We start from the raw sequence: 22372 nt of genomic DNA, 5'->3' as shown, positions 1-22372 counted from the left end.
ACAACTAATGAATCATTGAGCCTTACATCGAAAACCGGGGATGTACTGTATGGTGACTAACATAATATAATAAAAAATCATTATTAAATAAACTAAGGGAAAAGATGCAAAATGGTATCAGCTGATTTGATGAGAGCATACCATGGTCTAGAGTTACAAGAGCTAAATTATCACGGACACAAGTGATACATCACAGTCCATGTGTCTTTATGGACTTCTCCTCCTACTATCAGTTCTGTAGATGGACTGGATATAAATCCCCTGAAATTGTGAGACAATTTTATGTGCATCTGGGTCATATCCATTCTTCCGTGGTTGAAATTCTCTCAAAGAAATGTCCATCCCAAAGAAGATTTAAATAAAAAAAATTCCTCTGGAGTGGGGAACCTTAGCTCAGCGCTTTGACAACATGAATTAAAGAACCACATACTCAGTCGAAGTTATTTTAGCTACAAGTCTCTTGCCCCAAAATCAAGGCCTACTGTAGTATTCAACTGTCTCGTGGAGAGGTAATTTGCATTTGCTACAGATAACCGAAGCTCTGTTGTCAACTGGTGCCGCTAAAGCAGGTGAGAGTAACAGGCCATACATAGAGATTATATGGGGGAAACCGTCAGGGGTTTTTGTTTAATACTGAGCACTAAAGTCATCTGAGAAATCAAGCTGTCAGCGTCCTAAAATACACTACGTTCAAAAGGGAATGCTGTAAAAAGATCCAGACATCCTGAAGAATATAACACCTCAATTTCAACAAGGGACTAATGTAATTCATTCATAATTTCCCAAGCCACTCATTCCACCCCCTCCCCATTTTAGGTCCTAAATGGCTACCAAACAATACTCAGAAACTCTACTTAAAGCGGTCGCTCTCAACTCTGGCTGTACATTAGAACCGCCACGGAGGCTTTTGCACGTCGGATGTCTGGGTGGGGCCTGAGCAAGACGTGCAAGCTGCCGGGGTGGCTCTAAAATACGGCCAGCATCAAGGAGCCGCTAACGTGGACAGTCCAGAGCGCCTTCCTCTCCACGGCCTTTTCGGAGTCAACAGCACTCTCAACGTTCTCATCTACTCCCCAAGCTCTTGAATTCACTCAACAGTCAGTGAGTGCTAGCCAGGAGCCAGGCACCACTGCAGGGTCCCCAACCATCATCTGCCTCTGGGAGTAAATGCAGGAAACCTACCAGAGAAAAGACCTCTCTCTCAGGGTAGAATACTCTTGGGGGGGAGAAAACCTATTCCATCACAATCTTTAGAAGACCAACTTGCACCAGCTCCTGAGAAGCTCTCTTCAGGGTGACTGCTGCGTCTCTAGCAGAGATGTGTGAAGAGTAAAATGAGTGTGAAGGGGGCCCCCCGTTTCTGAATGAGCACTTGGGTAAATACACAGACATGATCCCCACAGCTGCCAGGGCTGTGGTTCTGAGAACTGTCTGCGGCAAACTGTCAACTTCTTTTAAAAAGAAGGAATCTTAGTCAATCTGGTCCCTGGCCACCCTGGACAGCACATCAAATCAGGATGTGGACCATAAAAAAGCACTAGGACAGATAACTAGCTGGAGGAAAAATCCCTTGCAGACACACTAGCCCTGTGCACAGCAGAAAGAAAAATCAACAAGCACTATCTTGAGAAATTGGATTTTGATCATTCAATTCTCAACACAAATACAGAACCATCTTCTACCTTGCCAACGAGAAGACCTGGATAAGAAGTATTCGTAAGAGTTAAAGGAAGACCTTGGTAAGCTCCAGCTCTTTATCATACAGACTCACGTTACCTGTTGGTGGGATCTCAAGCCCAGGAACTTGTTACTTCATAAAAGAAAATCCTAATATAAAATTTACACCGTATGAAAATATTCCCAGGTTCCAAATTCTCCCAGCTGCACAGGAAGCTATCCTACACTAAGGCGACAACACAGCACACTGGCTCAGAGCACAGGTTCTCGACGCTCCACCAGAGACCTTCCGATCTGGGAAGAATCCTTCCCCGCCTGCACCTCGGTTTTCTCACACCAGTGCCTGCGCCTCATGGGGCTGTGGGCAGAAGTCAATGAGAGACGATGTGACAGTGCGGCAGGTGAGAGGAGCTCGACAATGACTAATCAAAATGACGCAGACACAACAAGTTACCTCTTCTCCTCCTTCATCGACTAGCGTCCACGTCCCCGACGCAGGCCCCGAGGAGGGTGGCTTCAGCTCGCTGGGCTTCATGTGGCACAGGAACTCCGCCCGGTTTCTAAAGGACAAGGGAGATCGCCCCAATCACATAAACGTAGAAAGCCCACATGCATGCACTCTGGATCTTCTACTCAACCCTGCAGAAGAGTCAGCCAGCCACCCAATCTTCAAATGGTTTAAATTAGCACACAAGAAATGAGAATGGGCGAGAACTCAAGGTGGCTAAGATCTCACTAACTTTGGTGTGCAGACCTCGACGATTCTGCATTGATAGTGACTAGTCACTGCAGAGAAGTGGTTATGCTGACACGGCTCCCGCACGCCGTGGGACCTCGATACGTACGGGCTGCTGTGGGACCTCACCTCCAGCCGGGCTTACAAACTGCTGCCAGTGCATGACTTGAGGAACAGGCTTTACTGAATATAAAAGGATAATCTGTGGGTAACTTGGAAGCTTGTTTAGGGTAAAAGAGTACTTCTAAATGCAAAACCATTTTTAAGTCAAAATCCTATCTACCATGTGCTAGAGAAGCCCCGGGTCCAGGCAGAGAGAGAGAACTGGAGAAAATTCCTGCCGGCCAGACTTCACAAGGTGTTGGCTAGACCTGATGAGCAGGTGTAACCAGAGAAGTTTCTTCTCTTAGACTACAACATGGTTTTCAGTCCCCTGTTCCTTCCCCTCTGGCCTGACTGAAAAATTCATTCATTTCTTCCTGTTACGGGAACTTTCTCTCATGACTTCCAGTTCTGTAGGTCTAATGCTGCCCTTTTCATCCAAGGAGCTCTAATCCTGAAGCTCCAAATGTCCACTGGTATCTGTCACTTGTATGTGTCCACTTGTATGCCTCGATGACCTCAGACTTTAATCCTTATAAAACCACTCTCCTATCTGTCCTTTTGGTCTGTTAGGGTGCCAGTGTCCTCACAGTCACTCATGCTGAGACGTCTACAGAGTTCTGTCGGAACCACTCCTTTCCCACCAGTTCCTTATTTAGTCAGCTACTTAATTTTTTTCTGGGAAGATAACCTTTAGGTTCCCCTCCTCCTCTTTCCCACCACCGTTATCCCAACTCAGGCTCCAAGGCAGACAGGCTTTCCAGGACCGAGAGCCAGTGGTAATAATACTGCTCAAAGTCACCTAGACAAAGACTGTGCCTTCTCCCCCCAGTGAAATGTCCTCTTGATGATGAGTTGGGATCCAGAGCCAGCAGAGCCAGAAGTCTGTAACTGTAATTCAATTAAGCAGAAGCACATCTTCTTCTGTCTTCAGTCAATCCTAACCTTCTTTGATATGACTTTTACCTTTATTCGAAAGCCCTCAACTGCTACAGGGCCAGACCATATCAAATCTGGATCCCATTGTCTTAATGTCAAAACCTTCTATAATCCAAGTCGCTGTAGTTATTCACTGTATGACCATCTCCCACGCAGTCCTTCACTCCGATCAAGCTGATCTCCTTCCTGTCCTCCGCACAGCCATCTATCTGTACCTGTACTCTGGGCCACTGCCTCTTCTCCCCACCAGAGTGCCCTGCCTGGTGCTTCTTACTGAGATCCGCCCCATTCTTGCAACCCAGCTCATGCACCTGGAACCTTCTCTCACAGCCCCACGTCCTCTCTTCAGCTTCTCCAGTGCTAGCGTGCTGATCGCAGCTTCCCAAGAGAGCACTCAGATCTCTGCGCTCTTTCCCCTCTCTACTACATGTCTTCTTCTAAGGAAAAGATGATCTTTCTTGCCTCTCCACACTACCTTTCACAATGACATATATGACAGGAGAGGCAAACCCACTGAAAAGGGGGACCCAAAAAAGCTTAATTGTTTATACATGTGCAGTTAATAAGGTCACCTGGGAACAAAGGGTACCCAACCTAAAGAAAACCCAAATATTAAATTCTGGGATGCGGACACTTCCCTTAGCAGTTCTTTGGATCTATGCAGTTTAGGACCAATCCTTTAGTAGAAAGAAGCATTTCAATTTCTACTTCATAAAGCTCTTCTGCACTTACTTGACAGGAGACATTAGCAGGGCAAGGGACTGCATAAAATGAAAGACCCCTGATGGGTTATTCAACACTTTGATCTGAAATCAGAAAAGGAAAAGGCATACTGTAGAAAACCAACAACCCAAGTAGCCATAATCTTAGTTCACCAGCATTGACAAAGGGAGCAGTTACGAAAACAAAGATGGAACTGGCTCGTAATCCACAAGAGTGAGCGCGCGGCTCTGGGTTACCTGGCAGTCCCGCTTCAGCTGGACTCAGAGCAGCGCGAGCTGAGCAGTTGACTTCGACTACTGTAACCATACAGGACGAAGCACAATACTGCTCTTTTAATCCAAAGACAAAACAAAACAAAAAAATCCTCCTTCTACCTAAAAAGATTCAGACTTCTCACCACCAGAAATACAAAAGAAAAGGTCCTGTAGAGAAGTTGAACCTCACAGGCACTTGGCTTCCAGCCATCTGAGCTGTGAGTAACAAAACAACCCAAAGGCAAGCAGCAGAGAGGGCAAACTGTGAACCATATAATCAGCACTGAAGGTCATTATATGAGAGCCGATCACACAGGCTCTGCTCTCATTAAAGAACTTTGAGATGCTCATGGTCTCTGTTTTGCCTATACCAACCGTCTGTGAGGTGGATTAATTTAGGAAGCAGTGTTGAATATTACAAAAAAAAAAAAGTCCCAGTGAGTCTTTTATAGAACTAAATACTACTGAATCTACCAAGCCAGACTACGGGGGAACTTTTAATTCTATCTTAATTTTATCAATTATGGGTGGCCCAAGAAGTTTCAGCATAAAAACTCCTGTGAATATATAAATATATACTAGAATATTTTAAGAAATTTATTTTAAATATCAATATGTTTAAGTAGTTTTTTAAAGGAAAAAAAAAGCAATTTCTTCAGGAAAAATGTTTAACAAAATCTCTCTCATCCCACTCAAAATCAGAAGACCATGATCATACCTGGATGAAAGGAACAGCCCATTTACTAACACCAGCTGGGCATCGAAGAATATGGTTTAAAAGGAAGAAGTGATCTCCAGGACAGCCAACTCTTTGTAACACTGACACCTGAACAGGGAAGGACATATAGTTTCACTATTTAATAAGAAGAAAAATGTACCTAGGAGTCTAGTAAATCACTTACCCAATGTTTAAACACATGAATCTTTCAGAAGAGTCACCAGAGATCTGTATATACGTATACATATATATATAGTACATACATAATATATAACCAAAGATATACTATTAACAGGTTAAGTTTCGACCACAGAGGCACACAGAGGCCTAAGAACCTATGAGCACATGATAAAAATATCATAAGTACTTTCCCTACAAACCAGTTTTTATTACCTGGCAAAATACAACTTACATTCCTGGCCACATGTGAAGAGATATAAGCCAAGTAGTTTAATCTAGTTTCAGTTTGTAAAAGATTCTCAAATTCAAGTAAGTACGCTTGGGACTTTACCACATATGTAAGAACTCTAATATAAACCTAAAAAAGTACCCAAGGTAGCCCCATTGAAAATACAACCACTAAACAAATAAGCCTCCTTCTCTAATACACTTAACATCTTTCTTAAATTTCCCAAATCCTGACACCAGCCTTTTTTCTCTCAAGTTTTTTAGGTATGACTGAATACAACACTAAACATAAGATGATAAAAATAGGGGCGCCTGGGTGGTGCAATCATTAAGTGTCTGCCTTTGGCTCAGGGCGTGATCCTGGCATTCTGGGATCGAGCCCCACATCAGGCTTCTCCGCTGTGAGCCTGCTTCTTCCTCTCCCACTCCCCCTGCCTGTGTTCCCTCTCTCGCTGGCTGTCTCTATCTCTGTCAAATAAATAAATAAAATCTTAAAAAAAAAATGATAAAAATAAGTGATATGGAAGGTTTTAGATCAGCTACCTATATTATAAATACATATCCTGCCTTTAATTTAGCATGCTTCTCACATTTCCATTTCTTCCTAAACTGAAGGCCTGAGATTATTTAAAATGTACCAGAAAGAAAAATACATTGTGCTTAATGACACACTAGGTAAGTATAACTTATTCCCATGTGTCACGAACTAAGAAAATGTCACTAACACATTAAACGAATTAGCTTAAGAAGCTGTTGGAAAAAAAAAAAAACTAGAAGGCATAATTCTTCAATTATTTGTTCCCTTACCAATTTCTGCAGCCAGAGAAGAATATCATCATGGAACTGAGTATCTTCATTAACCCTCCTGGTGAACATGAATAAGACACTGATGCACTCCTTTAGTTGACACAGGTCAGAGGGAAAGCTTTCTGTCTGTTTACAAGCTATAAATTAAAAAGAGGATTAAATGAGCTCCACATAAATGGTGTTTTGGAGAGCATTTTTAATGTCTCTACCAATAAGTAAATATATATATAAATAAATAAAATCTTTTCAAAATATTTAGTTGAGATAAAAATTCAAGGGGAAAAGTTGCATCAAAAATATCTGAATTTTGGGGTGCCTGGGTGGTTCAGTAGGTTGGGCATCTGCCTTCAGCTCCGGTCATGATCCCAGGGTCCTGGGACTGGGCCCCACGTTGGGCTCTCTGCTCAGCGGGAGCCTGCTTCTCCCTCTCCCTCCTGCTCCCCCTTCTTGTACTCTGTCAAATAAATAAATAAAATCTTAAAAAAAAACAAAACTGAATTTTGGGGTGCCTGGTGTGATGCTTGATCTTGGGATCCTGAGTTTGAGCCCAACATTGGGTGTAGAGATTACTTAATAAAACTTCTTTAAAAAATCTGAATTTCTACTAAATATGTAATCCAAAAAAGTATTTAACTTTGTGAAGTATTACAAAGTGAGGGAAAATTAACTTCATCAAAATCCATTTTTTATTTAAAGATCAGCAGATCTCTTTGATTAGTTATGAAATCAATGAGGGGAAAGGATTTTTTTTTTTTTTTAAGATTTTATTTATTTATTTGACAGAGATAGAGACAGCCAGCGAGAGAGGGAACACAAGCAGGGGGAGTGGGAGAGGAAGAAGCAGGCTCATAGCGGAAGAGCCTGATGTGGGGCTTGATCCCGTAACGCCGGGATCACGCCCTGAGCCGAAGGCAGACGCTTTAACCGCTGTGCCACCCAGGCGCCCCAGGATTTTTTTTTTTTTAAGAGAGAGAGAGAGAGGAGAGAGAATCTTAAGCAGGCTCCACACCCAATGCAGAGCCCAAAGTGGGGCTCAATCTCACGACCCTGAAATCATGACCCGAGCTGAAATCAAGAGTCGGACGCTTAACCAACTGAGTCACCCATACACCCAGGATTTTCTTTTTTACTTTAAATATTCCTAATATTTCCTCCAGAAGTAAAAATTGAATAGTTCAATTAACTATTTCATACTTAACACATCATACAATCAAAGCTAGTTTTTTAAAACCCAAATATGATGCAGAACATTATAGATCCTCTGATGAAAGTTATATAAAACAGCCCAACAAACTAGACAAGCAAAAAAAAAGTACAAAAGATACATGATGAAAAAGTACACTGATATGTTTTACAATCAAAATGGATTTGAATTCTACTTGATAACAAGCACATAAATTAGGACTGAGGGACATTCGTGATAAAAAGCAAGCTTTTTGGCTTCCCAGAGAAGCAGAGACTGACAGCCCCAGGGAAGGGAGACCTAGCACTGCTCCCAAGAAATGGTATTAAGGCAGATCTCAATCCTGCTTTGGGGAAGGCAAGGTAAAACAGCTAGCACAAATGTTCCCTTATAATACCAATTGGTACACAATCAATTCAACCAACTCCTCAATTCTTTCTTCATTGCAGACCACAGAAAGAGTGAGACTTTCAAGATTCACATACCTCGGCCTTGAATTGCTAAAGATCTCAGAAGAGCTGAACTACTGAGTAAGGCATAAATGTAAGACTCCACTTGCAACTTTGAGAGCACAGAGGTGTACGAATGCAGAGCGAGGGTCTGGTGGAGGTGCTCAGATTTGGCATCAAATAGCTTCTTTAGCTCCCCCAGTGCATTTTCATTCATCTCTACTCTTTGGTAGCGATGATAGCCTGAAACTTTCACTTGATCTGCACAGATACCCTAGCAGTGGACAAAAGGGTAAAACAGGAAACAAGTTAACTCTTTACACTTGAAATAATCAGGCTGCAGGCATACAATGTATTGGCTTCAGTACCACCTTCAAAGAGCTTATAAATCATAGTGAGGGGACAAGACTACCACCTAGGGAACAATAAATCAAATATATAATCAGGTGCCAAGAGGGATAATGCCAATCACAAAGCACCACAAGGTCAAAGTAAAAAGAAACCCTAAGAAGAAAATAATAGAACTTGTCCCTAAGACTCTCACGACTGATAACCTTACCTTCAGCTTTACAAACACGGAAGTTAATGTGATATCCCCACAACTTCAAGGGACTTCAAAATATCTCTGTACCTACCCTCATCATTCTCTGATTCTGCTCAAAAGAAACCCCCTCCTTCCCAATACTAACACCTCCAGCTGTGTTCTTGATTCTATCCTTCAGTGCTTTCAAATGTTCCCCTCTCCACAGACTCCTTTCGATCTACAAAGAGAGATACACAGGTCTCCCAATGAATGAGGGTCAGGGATGGGGGAAAGCACATGTTTCTCCTTGATATCTCCCCCAGCTTCCCTTCACTGCCAAACTTGGCAAGAGTGGCCTTCTCTTCTTTGCCGTCCTTCCAGGCCACTGGGAAATGGCTTCCCTAATGGTCACCTTGGCCTCCGCAGGGTCACATCTAACTGCCTTCCTGTTTCCTCATCTCTCAAACTTATTCCATGGATCATCCTCTCCTTGACCCTCTCTACCCATTTGGATTCCTGGCATTATGCCCAAGGTTACAAACTAAATGGTCCACAGGCTGAATCTGACTTAGAAACATGACTTGCTTGGCCTCTACTCTCTGTTGCCAACATTCACAAATCAGGATCCTTCCCATGGAAATCCAGATTTCCAGCTCCTCTTAGGAAGTGAAAAGACATGGCAACGTTGGACCAACACAACCTCCCGTCAACGATCACCTAGAACACAAGAGCAGCTGCCCCCACTGGACTAGGCAGGAGCTCACCCAGCGACCACCGTCCCACTCGGCCCACTACACCCCTCCAGGTCACCTGCACGGCCCCTGCAGGCATCTGACTTTGTGACTCCTACACCGCATGACTCTGGGCCCGGTCAGGGTCAGTGTGAGTACAGGCATACTCCAGACCTGGATGGCATCACAAGAGCAGCAGCTCCACTCCACATTCCCCAGGCCCCTAAAAGCTTTACAGAACACCAGGCAAAATACCTGCACAGACAACTGTTCGTCCTTAAAGTGCCACAGTCGACTTTTCGCATTTTGGCAATCAGACGTCAGAGCAAGCAGCTCAGCTTCAGCCAGCAGCAGCTGCTTCCGACATCGCGAGTAGTTCAAAAGCAACTCGTAAAATTCGTGCCTGTCCTGATGGGCCATGCTGTCAAATTCTTCTAAATACGACTCAACGTTTTCCAGCCATGAACCAGGCTCAAAGATTTTGAGCTGTTCTTTAGTAAATGGTACTAGTTCTGGTTGAGATGGGAGCTCTGGGTAGAGTCGCTCATTACGAAACAAGGGTTTCGCTGCCACCAGAGCTGGCACTTCTCCAGCAATTTCAGCTGGCAACTGAGGATACAGTTTTTTCACTCTAGGTGGCTGAAAAATGTCTTTGGCTTCACAAGAACTCTGCAAGCCAACATTTTGTAGCACCTCTGAAGAAAGACCCAAGGCTTGCTTGCCCTCTTTCTTTTTCTGAGTTTCTCTGACCTGTAAATTTTCCATTTCCTGCTGAGTAGAAGAAAAATTAGATTGCAAGGTGCTTCCAGAAGGTCCACACTGTACCAATTTATTTTCCTCTACTTCTGTAAAGTTCTTGGGGGTTTCTACTTTGGTTCCAACACTGTCTCCAGGATCGACCTTCAGCTTCACTGCATCGTCCCCAACACAGGCTCTGACCTCTGCCCCCCCTTCCTTTAGGGTCTCTGTGTTCCATGTCAGGGACCCTTCATTGCTTATAGTTAAGGAGGTGAGTGGTACATCAAACATTTCACTCTCGTTTTGTCCACCGGCAACATTCTGGAGTTGGGACTCAGTTAACACTTTCAGACAGTCTCCTCTGAATTCACAAGCTGGAGTAGGGATTTCCAGCTCTCCGGAGGTTTTTGGAAGGGAGACTTCATCAGGTTCTTCCCTCTGGAGGGTTTCAGATTTCTTCTTTTCCTAAAAATGAGATTTATAATGTGAAATAATTTATAATATAGTAATAATTGATGCTTTCCATATGAGAAATTCTTAAACTGTATTCAGAATCTAATTTTTATAATTAGCAAATGGAATCTAAACAAACTTCATAAGCAATGTGTTTCATATTTCCTATTGTTATTCAATTTTGACTATGTTAAATGTGGGAGATTAACTAGTCTAATCCTAACAGAGAAAGACATCAAAAGAAGCAGCAAATTATGATTCAAAAACAGAGGAGGAAAGTTTTAATTAGGTCATTCTCCATTCTCCTAGGGGTCAACAGAACAGTGTCCAAGTAGCATAAGTCTCAATAGACTTATCCTCGTCTTGACAAACATATTCACTGACAACTCATGCAGAAAGAATCAAATAACTTGAGCAATAAAATAAGTAACTACAGTATTAGATAATAACCTACAGAATAAAATAAGTCCATACTGACATAAATAAACAATAAATGGGCAAAAAGCGACACTCCTCCTTACAGAATTCCAATCAATCAATGTAGATGGAATGAGAAAAACAGAAAAACCACCATTACACCATGGTAATAACTGCCACAGGCAAAGTCTACTGATGGATGCTAAAGTGAGTGAGTGAGAGTGTAAACAGAAAAACGACAGCTGGATAGCATCAAAGTATCTCCTAAGTATTTAATTACAAAGGGGGAAATAGTAAAGTTCAGGGGGGAATTCTGGCAAACGATACCTTAACGGCGTGATCAAGATTAATATGACCAATAGCATATCCCCATGTGATGTTCGGAGAAGGCCTATCACCTCTTCCAGTACCCTTTCCAATAACGTATAACCTCAATCTACTCATAAAAAAACACCAAACAAAAACGCAAATTAAGGAACGGTCTACAAAATAACAGAAACATGGGGCCCTTGGGTGGCACAGTCAGTTAAGTGTCTGACTCTTGGTTCTGGCTCAGGTCATGATCTCAGGGTCGTGAGATCAAGCCCCACGGCAGGTGCTGCTCTCAGCACAGCGTCTGCTAAAGTTTCTCTCTCCCTCTCCCCTTCCCATGCTCGCTCACTCTCTAAAATAAATAAATAAACCTTAAAAAAAAAAGAATAAGAGAAATGTTATGGTCATCCAAGAAAAGACTGAGGAACTATCAAGAGATTGGAGGCAACAACAAAGACAGGACAACTAAATGCCCTGTAGGATCCTGGACTGGATCCTGGAATAGAAAAAGAACAGTAGTAGGAAAACTGTTGAAACCCAAATAAGTTCTATGCTTGAGTTAATAGTGTTGTACCAACATTAACCTCCTGGTTGTGATAAACGTTCTATACCATAGAACTTGGGATTATGTGAGCGGGTGACATTAGAGGATGCTGCAAAAAGGGTATATGGAACTCTCTGTACTATATTTACAACTTTTCATGAAGTCTGAAATGATCTCCAAAAAACAAAGACAAAAAAACAAAACATTAACCATTAAAAGAAAGTCGAATAAAATGAGTTATGGTTAAAAAAAAACCAAAACCTCAGGAATTAACACACAAACTAGATATACAGGAAAACATGCTGATAAAGAAGAAAAAATTATAGGAAGATTCTTTAAATAATATTTTACACTCAGACAAACTGAAAAAAAATGACTGCATCACTCAAATACTCCCCTTTCACTATGAAATTTTAAGACAAACCTGACAGTTTCACAAGTTACCAGTGATTTTAGATTGTGCTGTCCAGCAAATGTCCAGCAAAAAAAAAAGTTGACAAGAACCAAAAATGTAAGACATTTATATGTACCTAATATCAGGAAGAAAAGATGAATGTTTTTGAAACGGAATTTGAGGTCACTTGCTGGTAATGGCTACCAAACAGGTGCCACGGTGGCGACTGAAGAAGCAGCGTGCCCCTCCAAAATGACTGATCTACACTGTGAACTGTGGGTATCAGATTCAGATATGAGCCACACAACGCATACAAACCAGTTTCTCGAATTGCCTAAACTCATGAATAATAAAAAGCATTACACGAGTATTTGTAAGAAAATGAAGAGGTGGGCCTAATTACCCTGCACACCCCTATGATAAAGACGTCTGTTAGACTGGGAGGTCAGAAAGAGAAAATCAGGAGAGGAGGCCTGTGGTTACTACAGTGAGAGAAATGCTGTTGAGAGTTGAACAAATTTTGGTGAGTTGAAGAATCAAAACGTAAGATTTAAAAAATAATTTCATTTATAATGAACAAAGAATAAAATATACAGAGATAACCTTTGACAAAAGAGTTGTAAAACTTGTACTCTGGAAATTGCCAAACATCATTAAAAGAAATTAAAGACTTAATAAATGGAAACACATCCCATGTTCATGGGTCAGATCACAATACTGTTAAGATGGCAATCCTCCTTAAATTGATACAGAAATTCAACATAATCTCAATCAAAAGTCCAGCTGCCTTTTTTGCAGAAAATGACAACCAGGATCCTTAAACTCATAAGAAAATGCAAGGGTCTCAGAGCAAACAAAACAATCTTGAAAAAGAAGAACAAAGGAGATCGCACACTTCGCAACTTCAAAATCTACTATAAAACTAGAGTAATGAAGACAAGTGTGGTTCTAGCATACAAACAAATAGATCAATGGAAGAGAACTGAGAATCCAGAAAGAAAACCTTGTATTTAAGGCCAATTGATTTTCAGCAAGGGTGCCAAGACATTATAACAGACAACAAGCAGTCTTTAACAAATGGTGCTTAACAACAGGATATCCAAAGAGTGAAACTGGACTCTTACCTTCCATCATATACAAAAATTAATTCAAAAAGGATCATAGACCTAATGTAAGAGCTAAAACGTTAAAACTCTTAGAAGAAAACACAGGTATAAATCTTAATGACCTTGGGTTACACATAACACCAAAAGGACAAATAACAAAAGAAAAAAATAAATTGAACTTCATAAAAATTAAAAATATTTGTGCTGAAAATGACACCTTGAAGAAAGGGAAAAGAAAACCCACAGAATGGGAGGAAGTAGTTGCAAATCAATTATCTTATAAGGGACTTATTTGGAATAAAAAAACCCAATAATAAAAGGATGAATAACCCAATTTAAAAATGGGCAAAGGATGTGAATAGACATTTCTCCAAAGAAGATATACAAATGGCACGTAGAAAGAGGCTAACATCATTAGCCATTACAGAAAAGCAAATCCAAATCATGAGACACCATGTCGTATCCATTAGGAAAACTATTTAAAGTCAGATAGTAAGTGACAGTAAGGATGTAGAGGAATTAGAACCTCAGACACTGCTGGTGGGATGGATTGTACGTGATGCACCCACTATGGAAGACAGTTTGGCAGCTCCTAACTGTGGTGATGGCTACACAACCTTACCATCATACTAAAAACCACTGAATTATACATTATATAGGTGAATTGTGCAGTGTGTGAACTACATCTCAATAAAGCTATGAGAGGGGCACGTGGGTGGCTCAGTCGTTAAGTGTCTGCCTTCGGCTTATGGCGTGATCCCAGCGTTCTGGGATGGAGCCCCGCATCAGGCTCCTCTGCTGAGAGCCTGCTTCTTCCTCTCCCACTCCCCCTGCTTGTGTTCCCTCTCTCGCTGGCTGTCTCTCTCTCTGTCAAATAAATAAAATCTTTCAAAAAAATAATAAATAAAAAAAATAAAGCTATGAGAGATTTTTTAAAATTTAGTGAGTTGATGAATGAGAAGTAAGGAAGCAGAGACTGGACTGCAGAACGCAGAAGATTTTTATTTCTCATTTCTTAAGCTGGAAGAGACCTCTGGGGGTGTTAAATGCTAACTGGAAGAGAAGACAAGGGAGCTGGAAGCAGTCACAAGACCAGCCACATGATCAAGGGCACAGCCAGCAACCGCACCTCCTCCAACACACAGGCTTCCAGGGCCTTCCTATCCAACCTCTCCCTCCGGCAGTTTTTAACCTCCCCGTGTCCCATCTCACTCCACTCCAACCCCACCTCACTCTGCCCTTCTTTCCTTCCACTAAACAAAATGAAGTCTCCAGCTGCTACTCCCAAACTTGCCTGCCCACTCCCAGCAGCTGTAAGAATAGATAATGAGGCCAGAGAATCAGATGACTTTTTAAAAAATTTCTTCGCCTCTCTGAAAAGAACACACAAGACGTTGTTTAGGCTTTTATTTCCCCTGGGGTAGAACTCAGTGCTTCTCTGGGTTTCCAGAGAGGAACCAAAGAAAACTCTCTACCCGTACTGGTTAGGGAAGTTAGGTCCAAAGAGGAATTAATCCAGAGATGGCTCAAGGAAGGAGTGGGGGAAAGACAGAGAAGCTGGTGCTTTGATTCAAACAGACCATCCAGACCAGGGAAGGCAACCTGGAGGGAAGGATGGACAACCGTTTGAGCTGATAGCAAAGGCCCAACGCTGCTCTCTCAGGGATCCCCGGACAGAGACAGGATGTCTACGGTATGAATGTGGACAGAGAGGGGATTTGCTGAGATCCGTCACCGATGCCACAGCCTCAACAGCAGTGGTGAGCTATCTGTGGCTTACTTCACTTTTCCAAAGCACCAAACAGGGGAGCAGGTGCTAAATGGTCTCCAAGCCTCCAGCCTCTGCCCCACCACCAATTCATTCCAAACACCATTTTAACATTGGCTTCCCTAAAACACTGCTCTGAACACCACAGTCACAGCTCTCCACTTAATGAAAGACTGACTCTTACCTCTGGCACTCAATGCCTTTGATGATCAGTTATGATCATGCCTGAAGACAAAATCCTCCTTCAGTGACCACACCAACCCTTCCACACATGCTTCACTCTAAACTCCTGCTACATGTACTTGTCATCATCCGGCCCTGGTTACAGGTTAATTTATCTTTATGGTCTGTCTCCCCCCACATAAACTACAATTATCTTAGGGCCAGGCATTGCATCTTATGTCTTTGGATCTGATCTGCCTCTGATTTCTGACAGTGTTCAATAAATGTTTCTTGAGACAATGGTGATGACCTATAAATCACAAGGATTTATTGAGTACCAACTATACACTGGGCTCTGTCCTAGGTACTAGAATAAAAAAAAAATCAATTATCCAACAAATACTTATACTTACCATGTGGTCTGGCACATTCAGAAGTTTATTTTTATATACCTCTCAGAAAGCAGAGGGAATATCCAATAAATTCAGAGGAAACTCAACTTTTATGCCAAAACTGGAATCTATTCTTATACTAAAAATATAAAATTTCACTGAAAAATGAAAAAACCAGCTTCCAATTATTTTCCTTACTTGAGTTAACTAGAGATAAAGATATAGGAGAACATAAATCATTTTAGATCACAAAATAAAATTCAAACGCAACTCCATGTACATCAAGTCACATGTGCAAAAATTCATACTTATGCAGTTTTATTTTAAGCAAAAGACAAGTTTCTTACAACTAAAAACGGCCAGGAGATTAGGAATCTGTATTTCTTTACTTTTACTCTCCACCTAGTTACATATAGGTAGAGAATATTAAAATAATCCCACAGAAGGAAAAATAATCAAGCACTTATAGAGAAATGGAAGAATTGTTAACAAACAAGGAAAAACAAACTTAACCACACGTCACAGTAAACATGCTCTGGAGTGTTGTGTACACGCGGGAAAAAACTGAAGAACACACACAAACCACTACCAACGGTTATCCCCAGGGGATGGAGTTCAGGGCATTTCATTTCTGCTATTCATTTCTCCGTGTGTGTCTACCAGGTGCCTATACTTCTTGAAGCAATGAGTACTTTTGTAATCAGAAGAAAAATAAAGAGTGTGGGTTCTGGGAAACAAATTGGAAGTTTCCTCACTCACAATTCTTTCTCTCTAAGCTGAAGTAAGTAAAAAAAAAAAAAAGAAAAGAAAAAAAAATTACAACTCCTTTTCTTCTGTAAAAATAACAATGAGCTGCTTCTTCACGAACAATGAAGACTCAAGTTTACACACGTCGTAGAGTACTTCCATGAGCTTATTCTAAAGACAGGGTCTGTTTACCGATAATGTCTGTATCTGTACTACTCAGCACAATGTCTGGCACAGAACAGATAAGAAGGGCATGGACACATGGGTCTGTATAAATCAAGAGCTCTTGGGGCAATTGTACCAGCTCACCTTGGGGTATACAGGGATGCTGTACAAGTAAAAAGGCTTGGGGGAAGGATGAGGCCTCTACATTTTGCTCTGAATACAACATCTCCTCTTGGCTGCCACCTCTTTCCTGTTGTATCAGCATTTTGCAGGCTTGACCTACTTCTTCATACTCCTACTCCTACTCCTCCTTCATACACGTCCTTCACTCAGCATCTGGGACACTACACTCTCAGTTAAGGGGACACGTACTACCTCACTGGTCACTCCTCACACTCCTTTGTCCTCTTCTTCTCCCCCTCTCCCTAAACTCTTAAAGTTGGGGTGCCGTGGGTTCTTTTCTTATCACCTTTCTATACTACGCTCATTCCCAAAGTAACCGAATTCAGTCTCTGGCTTTAAATAACCATCTATATGTTAATGACTATAGGCCAAAGACTCCCAGATCTTTTTTTCTTAGATGTATTTTTTAATTGAGGGGGGGAAGAGGGGGAGAGGGAGAGGATCTCAAGCAGACTCCCGGTTGAGCACAGAGCCCAATGCGGGGCTTGATCCCACGACCCTGAAATCATGACCTGAGCCAAAATCAAGAGTCGTATGCTCAACTGACTAAGCCACCCAGGCACCCCAAAGACTCCCAGATCTTAATCCCAACCTGGAGGTCTCCCAAGCTCTAGATTCACATACCCAACCCTACTCTACATCTCCATTTGGATGTCTAGTAGACACCTGTTTCAAAATTAGCATATTCAAAACAGAACTCCTGATCAGCCCCCAAACCTGTTCCACCCATTACCTCCTCCATCTCAAGAGTCATCCGTGACTGTTTTCTCTCACATGCCAGATCCAAGCCATCAACAAATCCTCTTGGCTCTACCTGCAGAAACTCCCAGACTTCAAACACTTCTCACCACCTCTGCTGTACAAGTCAGGTCCGAGCCACTGTCACCTTTTGCCTGGATTACTGCACAGTCACTTAGAAGGTCTCTTCCTCTACTCTTGCTCCAGTCTATTCTCAACACAGCAAGCACAATGATCCTTCAAAGCCTAACTCAGATCACACCACTCCTCTGCTCAAAACCCTGAGGCACTTACATTTTTCACTTGAAGTAGAAGTTGCTACGATGGCCCACACGGCCTGCATGACCTGGCCCTGTGTTACATTTTTGACTTCATCCCACTACTCTCCCCTCCCTCACTACTCCCTACCCAGACTGCCTCCTTGCAGTTTCTGGGGCAGGCCAGGCAGGCCACTTCCTTAGGGCATTAGCCTGGAACGTTCCTCCCCCAATGTCCACATGGCTAACTCCCTCATCTCTTTCGTGTCTTTACTTAAATGTCACCTTGGAAAATTGCAACCCATCCTTATCTCCCACCAGTACTCCCCAACTCTGTACCCTGTTCTTTTTCTTTTCCTAACACTTATCATCTCCTAACATATCATATATTTTATTTATTTTTTAGGGGGGTTGTCAGTTTGTCTTCTCCCTCGAGAATGTAAATTGCATTAAGGCCAGGTTCTTTGATTTTCCTCTGTCATTTCCCAGGAGCCTAGAACAGTTTCTGGGTGGCCAATGAGTGCTCAACAAATAAATGGATCTTAGGAGGCACAAAAGGAACTAAATAATATATAGCGTCCCCTACCTTCACTCCTATGGGAGGGAAAGACTAAGAGGTAGAAATCATCCAGGCTGAGAAGTAACTGGGGATGGGGATTTAAAGGTCCTTCCGCTTCTGTGATCAGCTTTCTGGGCCACATCTCAGTCTATCCTTAGCAATTACCATATGCTGTTACTATTAATGAGTTGCCGGCATTCAGAATTTAACCAATGTTTGTGTACATTCCATGACTATAAAATATACACTGCATCAGTAGAATGAGTCCAAATCTAAAAATCTACTGTTCTTAACTCATAATTTACCCAGATCACTGAAGTCAGGGTCCTCTGAGGTGGGGGATATTCTACTAGGAGATGGTACTAAAAGAATGAAAATGTTATTAGGACGATCTCTTAGAAATGAGGAGATTAACTACAACCTAACAACATGAGGTCATCTACCAGATAATTAACATTGAGGAATGCAGGTCAGCTGCTGGGTAAAAAATCCACAAGCCACTCAAACTATCTAAAGGGAACAACACATGACACTACTCACTTCCTGACCTGAGTCTTGGAACTACTTGATGGCTCTGTAAATAGCCACCAAATTATACCACAGATAATAAAGATTTCATTAATGTAGAACTTTATAATTACCGCAAACTACAGCCAGCATAAAAATGAATCTACTGACTCTAAAAGAACAATTTTTACAATGACAAGCATGAGGGCCTTGCCGGTGTCGTGGATTTTTTCCATTTGTTTTTTCATTCTACTCAGAGGAAATTTACTAAATTCTTCTAAGTGACAAAGCCGGGAAGTATTCTTCAATACCAGCATCTATTCCTTTATTCAACAAACATGACCAAGTGCATAAAGGGCTGTGAAGGGTACTGTGTCCTCGTTGAGGACACAGTCTAAGGGAGAAGAGTTGTTCACAAAATAACTACAAGTGAGACAAGTGACAAAGGGGGTGCAGGATGTTACTGCAGGAGGGAGTAATGTGAGAATGATGACGGAAAGCTCTTCTAAGGGAAGTACTGTTTTAGTAGAGACCTCATGACTGAGCAATAGCTACCTAGGTGAAGAGGGGCAGGAAGAGGTATCAGAGCAGAAGAAATAGCATGTGCAAAGGCCCTGAAGCAGAAGATATATAGATCTAAAACTGGGAACCAAAAGAGATGCTAGGGGCGCCTGGGTAGCACAGTCGTTAAAGCGTCTGCCTTCGGCTCAGGGCATGATCCTGGCGTTCTGGGATCGAGTCCCACATCGGGCTCCTCCGCTGGGAGCCTGCTTCTTCCTCTCCCACTCCCTGCTGTGTTCCCTCTCTTGCTGGCTGTCTCTCTGTCACATAAATAAATAAAATCTTTAAAAAAAAAAAAACAAAAAAACAAAAGAAATGCTAGTAGTAAACCTGAGGTTGAAGAGAAAGATAGAAGCCAGATCATTTAGGGCCCTGAGTCCATGCTAAGGACTCTGGACTCTAGCCTTGGGGTAATGGGGAACCTTTGAAAGGTTTTAAGGAGAGTTACCAGTTTTGTTTTTTGTTTTTAAAACTAGCAATCGGCTTTAGTTTAGAGGATGAATTTGGAAAGGTCAGTTCAGCAGAAATCCAAGAACTCTTCCTTGGAGGCTGGTGGTGGTAGGATGGAGAAAAACGAGGAGAACTAAGAGACTATTTAGGAAATAAACTGGCATGACTTAGTGACTGATTAGATTTGGAGACGAGAAAAAAGCATGCATCCAGGATTTCTGGTTTGACCAAATACCTCTGGAATAAAGGCCTCCTCAAATAAATTAACATATGTCTGTGTAGGAAAATTGCCTGGAATGTGTCAATAAAATGAGCAATAGGTTTTTCATGATAGATTAAAAGCTTAAGATTTTTACTTTATTTTAGAAATCCTGTTGCAAACAAAATAACTTGACAGAGAATCCTCTTAACTGTTTTTAAGTATTTATAGACAGACACATAGATGTATGTATTAATTATTAAGCAACTGGATTGAGATTTTTGGCTTTAACTTCAGTTGTCAAACTGCATGACTTTGGGCCTACATTTAACTTCTCTGGGCTTTAGTTTCGTCATTCCTTTGGAAAAAAAAGCCCTACAGATTAAGATTTAACGTTCCTCCCTCTACGTGACTGATGTTTACATGTTATGCACTACCATATTCTAGGTTCAGAGACCTTATGCATGGCTCACCAAGGGCTTTTTTTCTTCCTCCTCCGTCCAGCTAGTTCTTTACCAGCCCAATACAATGGAAAATTATTCCTCTTAAATTTGCTTCCTAAATTAGATAGGAAGATGGCTTTCTATCCCAAAGCGTAACTCCTCACAGGCATAGGTACACTGATGTGCATAACTCCATTACAGCCTTTTTAAAATGCACAATGAAACAGAGTCACATAAATCATTTATGACTTATTAAATGCAGTATCTTTGAACACCTGTCTCCAGTCAAAACTTTGTTCCCACGAGAAAATCAGATATGGGTACCATTTTTAAGTTACACTTGCTCTGCAACATCACCCACTTGTTGGAAAGGAAATTTCCAGTAATTGTAATACCACCCTCATTATTTCCTTAATGTATCAGTTCCAGGTAAGCCAGAATAATCTAGGTCCAGCCATCCAGGGGCAGCATTTAACCTATTCAATGTAAAATAAATGTCATTCAAGAAATAGGAGAAAAATTAAAACCCAAGCTGCACCTGAAAACGAAACAAACCTACAAAAGCAACCCAGAAAATTCAAATCCATCTCTTCTGTGTGAGTCCTGCCCTGGTTTAATCTCTGGACATTCGTCCCCCATCAAAAACGACCAGGATAATGAGAAATAAACAGCAGCAGCGCCACTATCACCTTGAACTTCAAAAGCGAGAAGACACAATGCTACAATCTACCTTCTATCTGTCGCTATCCATAGAGCTCTGCCAGAGGGTACATGCTACGCGTGGAAAGGTTCCTTCCCTCTTTGTGCGTGAGAGGACTGAAAATGCTCCCAGGTTTAAAGGACAAAAGAGACAGAGCTGGGAACTGAAAAGGTGCTCCACGGCAGGAATCCAGACCCAGGTGAGGAAAAGTCAAGAAGAAAGCAGAAAAGAAAGAGCCCGCTGAGGTCAGAGGAGGAAAAGGCAAACATGCGCTCCTGACAAAATCTGGCAAGGGAACGTGGAGATGGAGGAGATGAACAGGGCTGGTGTCAGTGGGTGGTGGGCTCAAACACTGGGAGGTGCGGGCAGAGACTGCGGGGGGCTCAGGAGATGGTTAGCCCCGGCTGGAGAGGCCCAAGAGAGGAAAAAGGAGACAGGGCGCATCCGCCAGGGTCTCGGGAGGGTGGCGGGGAGATCCTCACCTTGGTTTTAGTCCGGCTGGCCTTGGCCTTGGCCCGGCGCTGGGGCCTCACCGCCTCGGCCATAGACCCCGCCACAGCGCCGTCGCCGTTTGTTTTTGTCAAAACCCTGCGCTTCTCGCAACCTGCCCGGTTCCGGCCTCCGGACTTATCACGTGATCCGGCCGCCACCACTCCCGGAGAAGGGGCGGCAGCCCAGGGACGCTACGGGCCGCAGCGTAGGACAAACCGCTCCAGGAGGCTTGGTCTTCCCGGAGGATGGTGGCCACGCCCCCTTCACTCCAGGCCCCACCCCTGGCCCGGTGCGCCGCACCTTCCAGTGTGCCCCCGAAGCAAGTTCGATCGGTTGTGTGGAGCCCTAGTGCCGACTCTCCGGGTGAGAGTCGCGCCTGTCTCTCCCGCCCGCGCTCTGTGTGGACCCCGGGTGCGCTGGCACACCTCACGCCCGCCGCCTTAAAGGAAGAGATATTTGTCAATCTTGTTTTGACCTGGTGTTAAGTCGATCCAGTCAGTTAGCCTCAATCTCCGCTTTGCGCTCGTGATGTACCCTTGAGTTTTGCACTTCGGTTTCCTCTTTTGTAAAGGGGAATGATGATATTTGATGAAGATTAAATGGGCTAATCGTGAAAGGTACGCGTAGAGCGACAGGCATGTCCGTAAATGGAAGTTACCATGACTATACAAATTGCCAGGCAGGAAATAGACTCCTGACCCGAAAAGGGCAGAGAAGAGAGAAGACACATCAAAGTGTTCTTAGCATAGGTTTTCCATACCTTGCTTCATTTTTAAATTCCAGATGTTAAAAACCTGGGCCCTTCTCCCTCCCCCAGCTGTTCAGTTTCTTTCTT

At 42.6% G+C, this 22372-nt stretch overlaps 1 protein-coding gene across 7 annotated transcripts in view; it reads right to left on the bottom strand.

Moving 5' to 3' along the window:
* EPG5 (ectopic P-granules 5 autophagy tethering factor) overlaps positions 1-21692 on the bottom strand; it is a 162903-nt gene extending 141211 nt beyond the window's left edge. For all 7 annotated transcript variants that reach the window (XR_008959700.1, XM_057313113.1, XM_057313114.1 and 4 more), the window contains exons 1-7: positions 21528-21692; positions 9506-10453; positions 8033-8270; positions 6365-6501; positions 5150-5257; positions 4187-4260; positions 2132-2237 (exon numbers count right to left, since the gene is read on the bottom strand). Coding sequence is in view for 6 of the 7 variants with exons in the window: in XM_057313113.1 (XP_057169096.1) it covers positions 2132-2237; positions 4187-4260; positions 5150-5257; positions 6365-6501; positions 8033-8270; positions 9506-10453; positions 21528-21590 (1674 nt within the window). In the remaining variant the exon portion in view is untranslated. The remainder of the gene's footprint in view (positions 1-2131; positions 2238-4186; positions 4261-5149; positions 5258-6364; positions 6502-8032; positions 8271-9505; positions 10454-21527) is intronic.
* Between the last annotated feature and the right edge of the window lie 680 nt (positions 21693-22372).

This window comes from Ursus arctos, unplaced genomic scaffold (genome assembly GCF_023065955.2).
Source record: "Ursus arctos isolate Adak ecotype North America unplaced genomic scaffold, UrsArc2.0 scaffold_17, whole genome shotgun sequence".
NCBI classification, from domain to species: domain Eukaryota; kingdom Metazoa; phylum Chordata; class Mammalia; order Carnivora; family Ursidae; genus Ursus; species Ursus arctos.
Note: the sequence above shows the minus strand (reverse complement) of the source record. Positions and strands in the feature narration are given on the sequence as shown.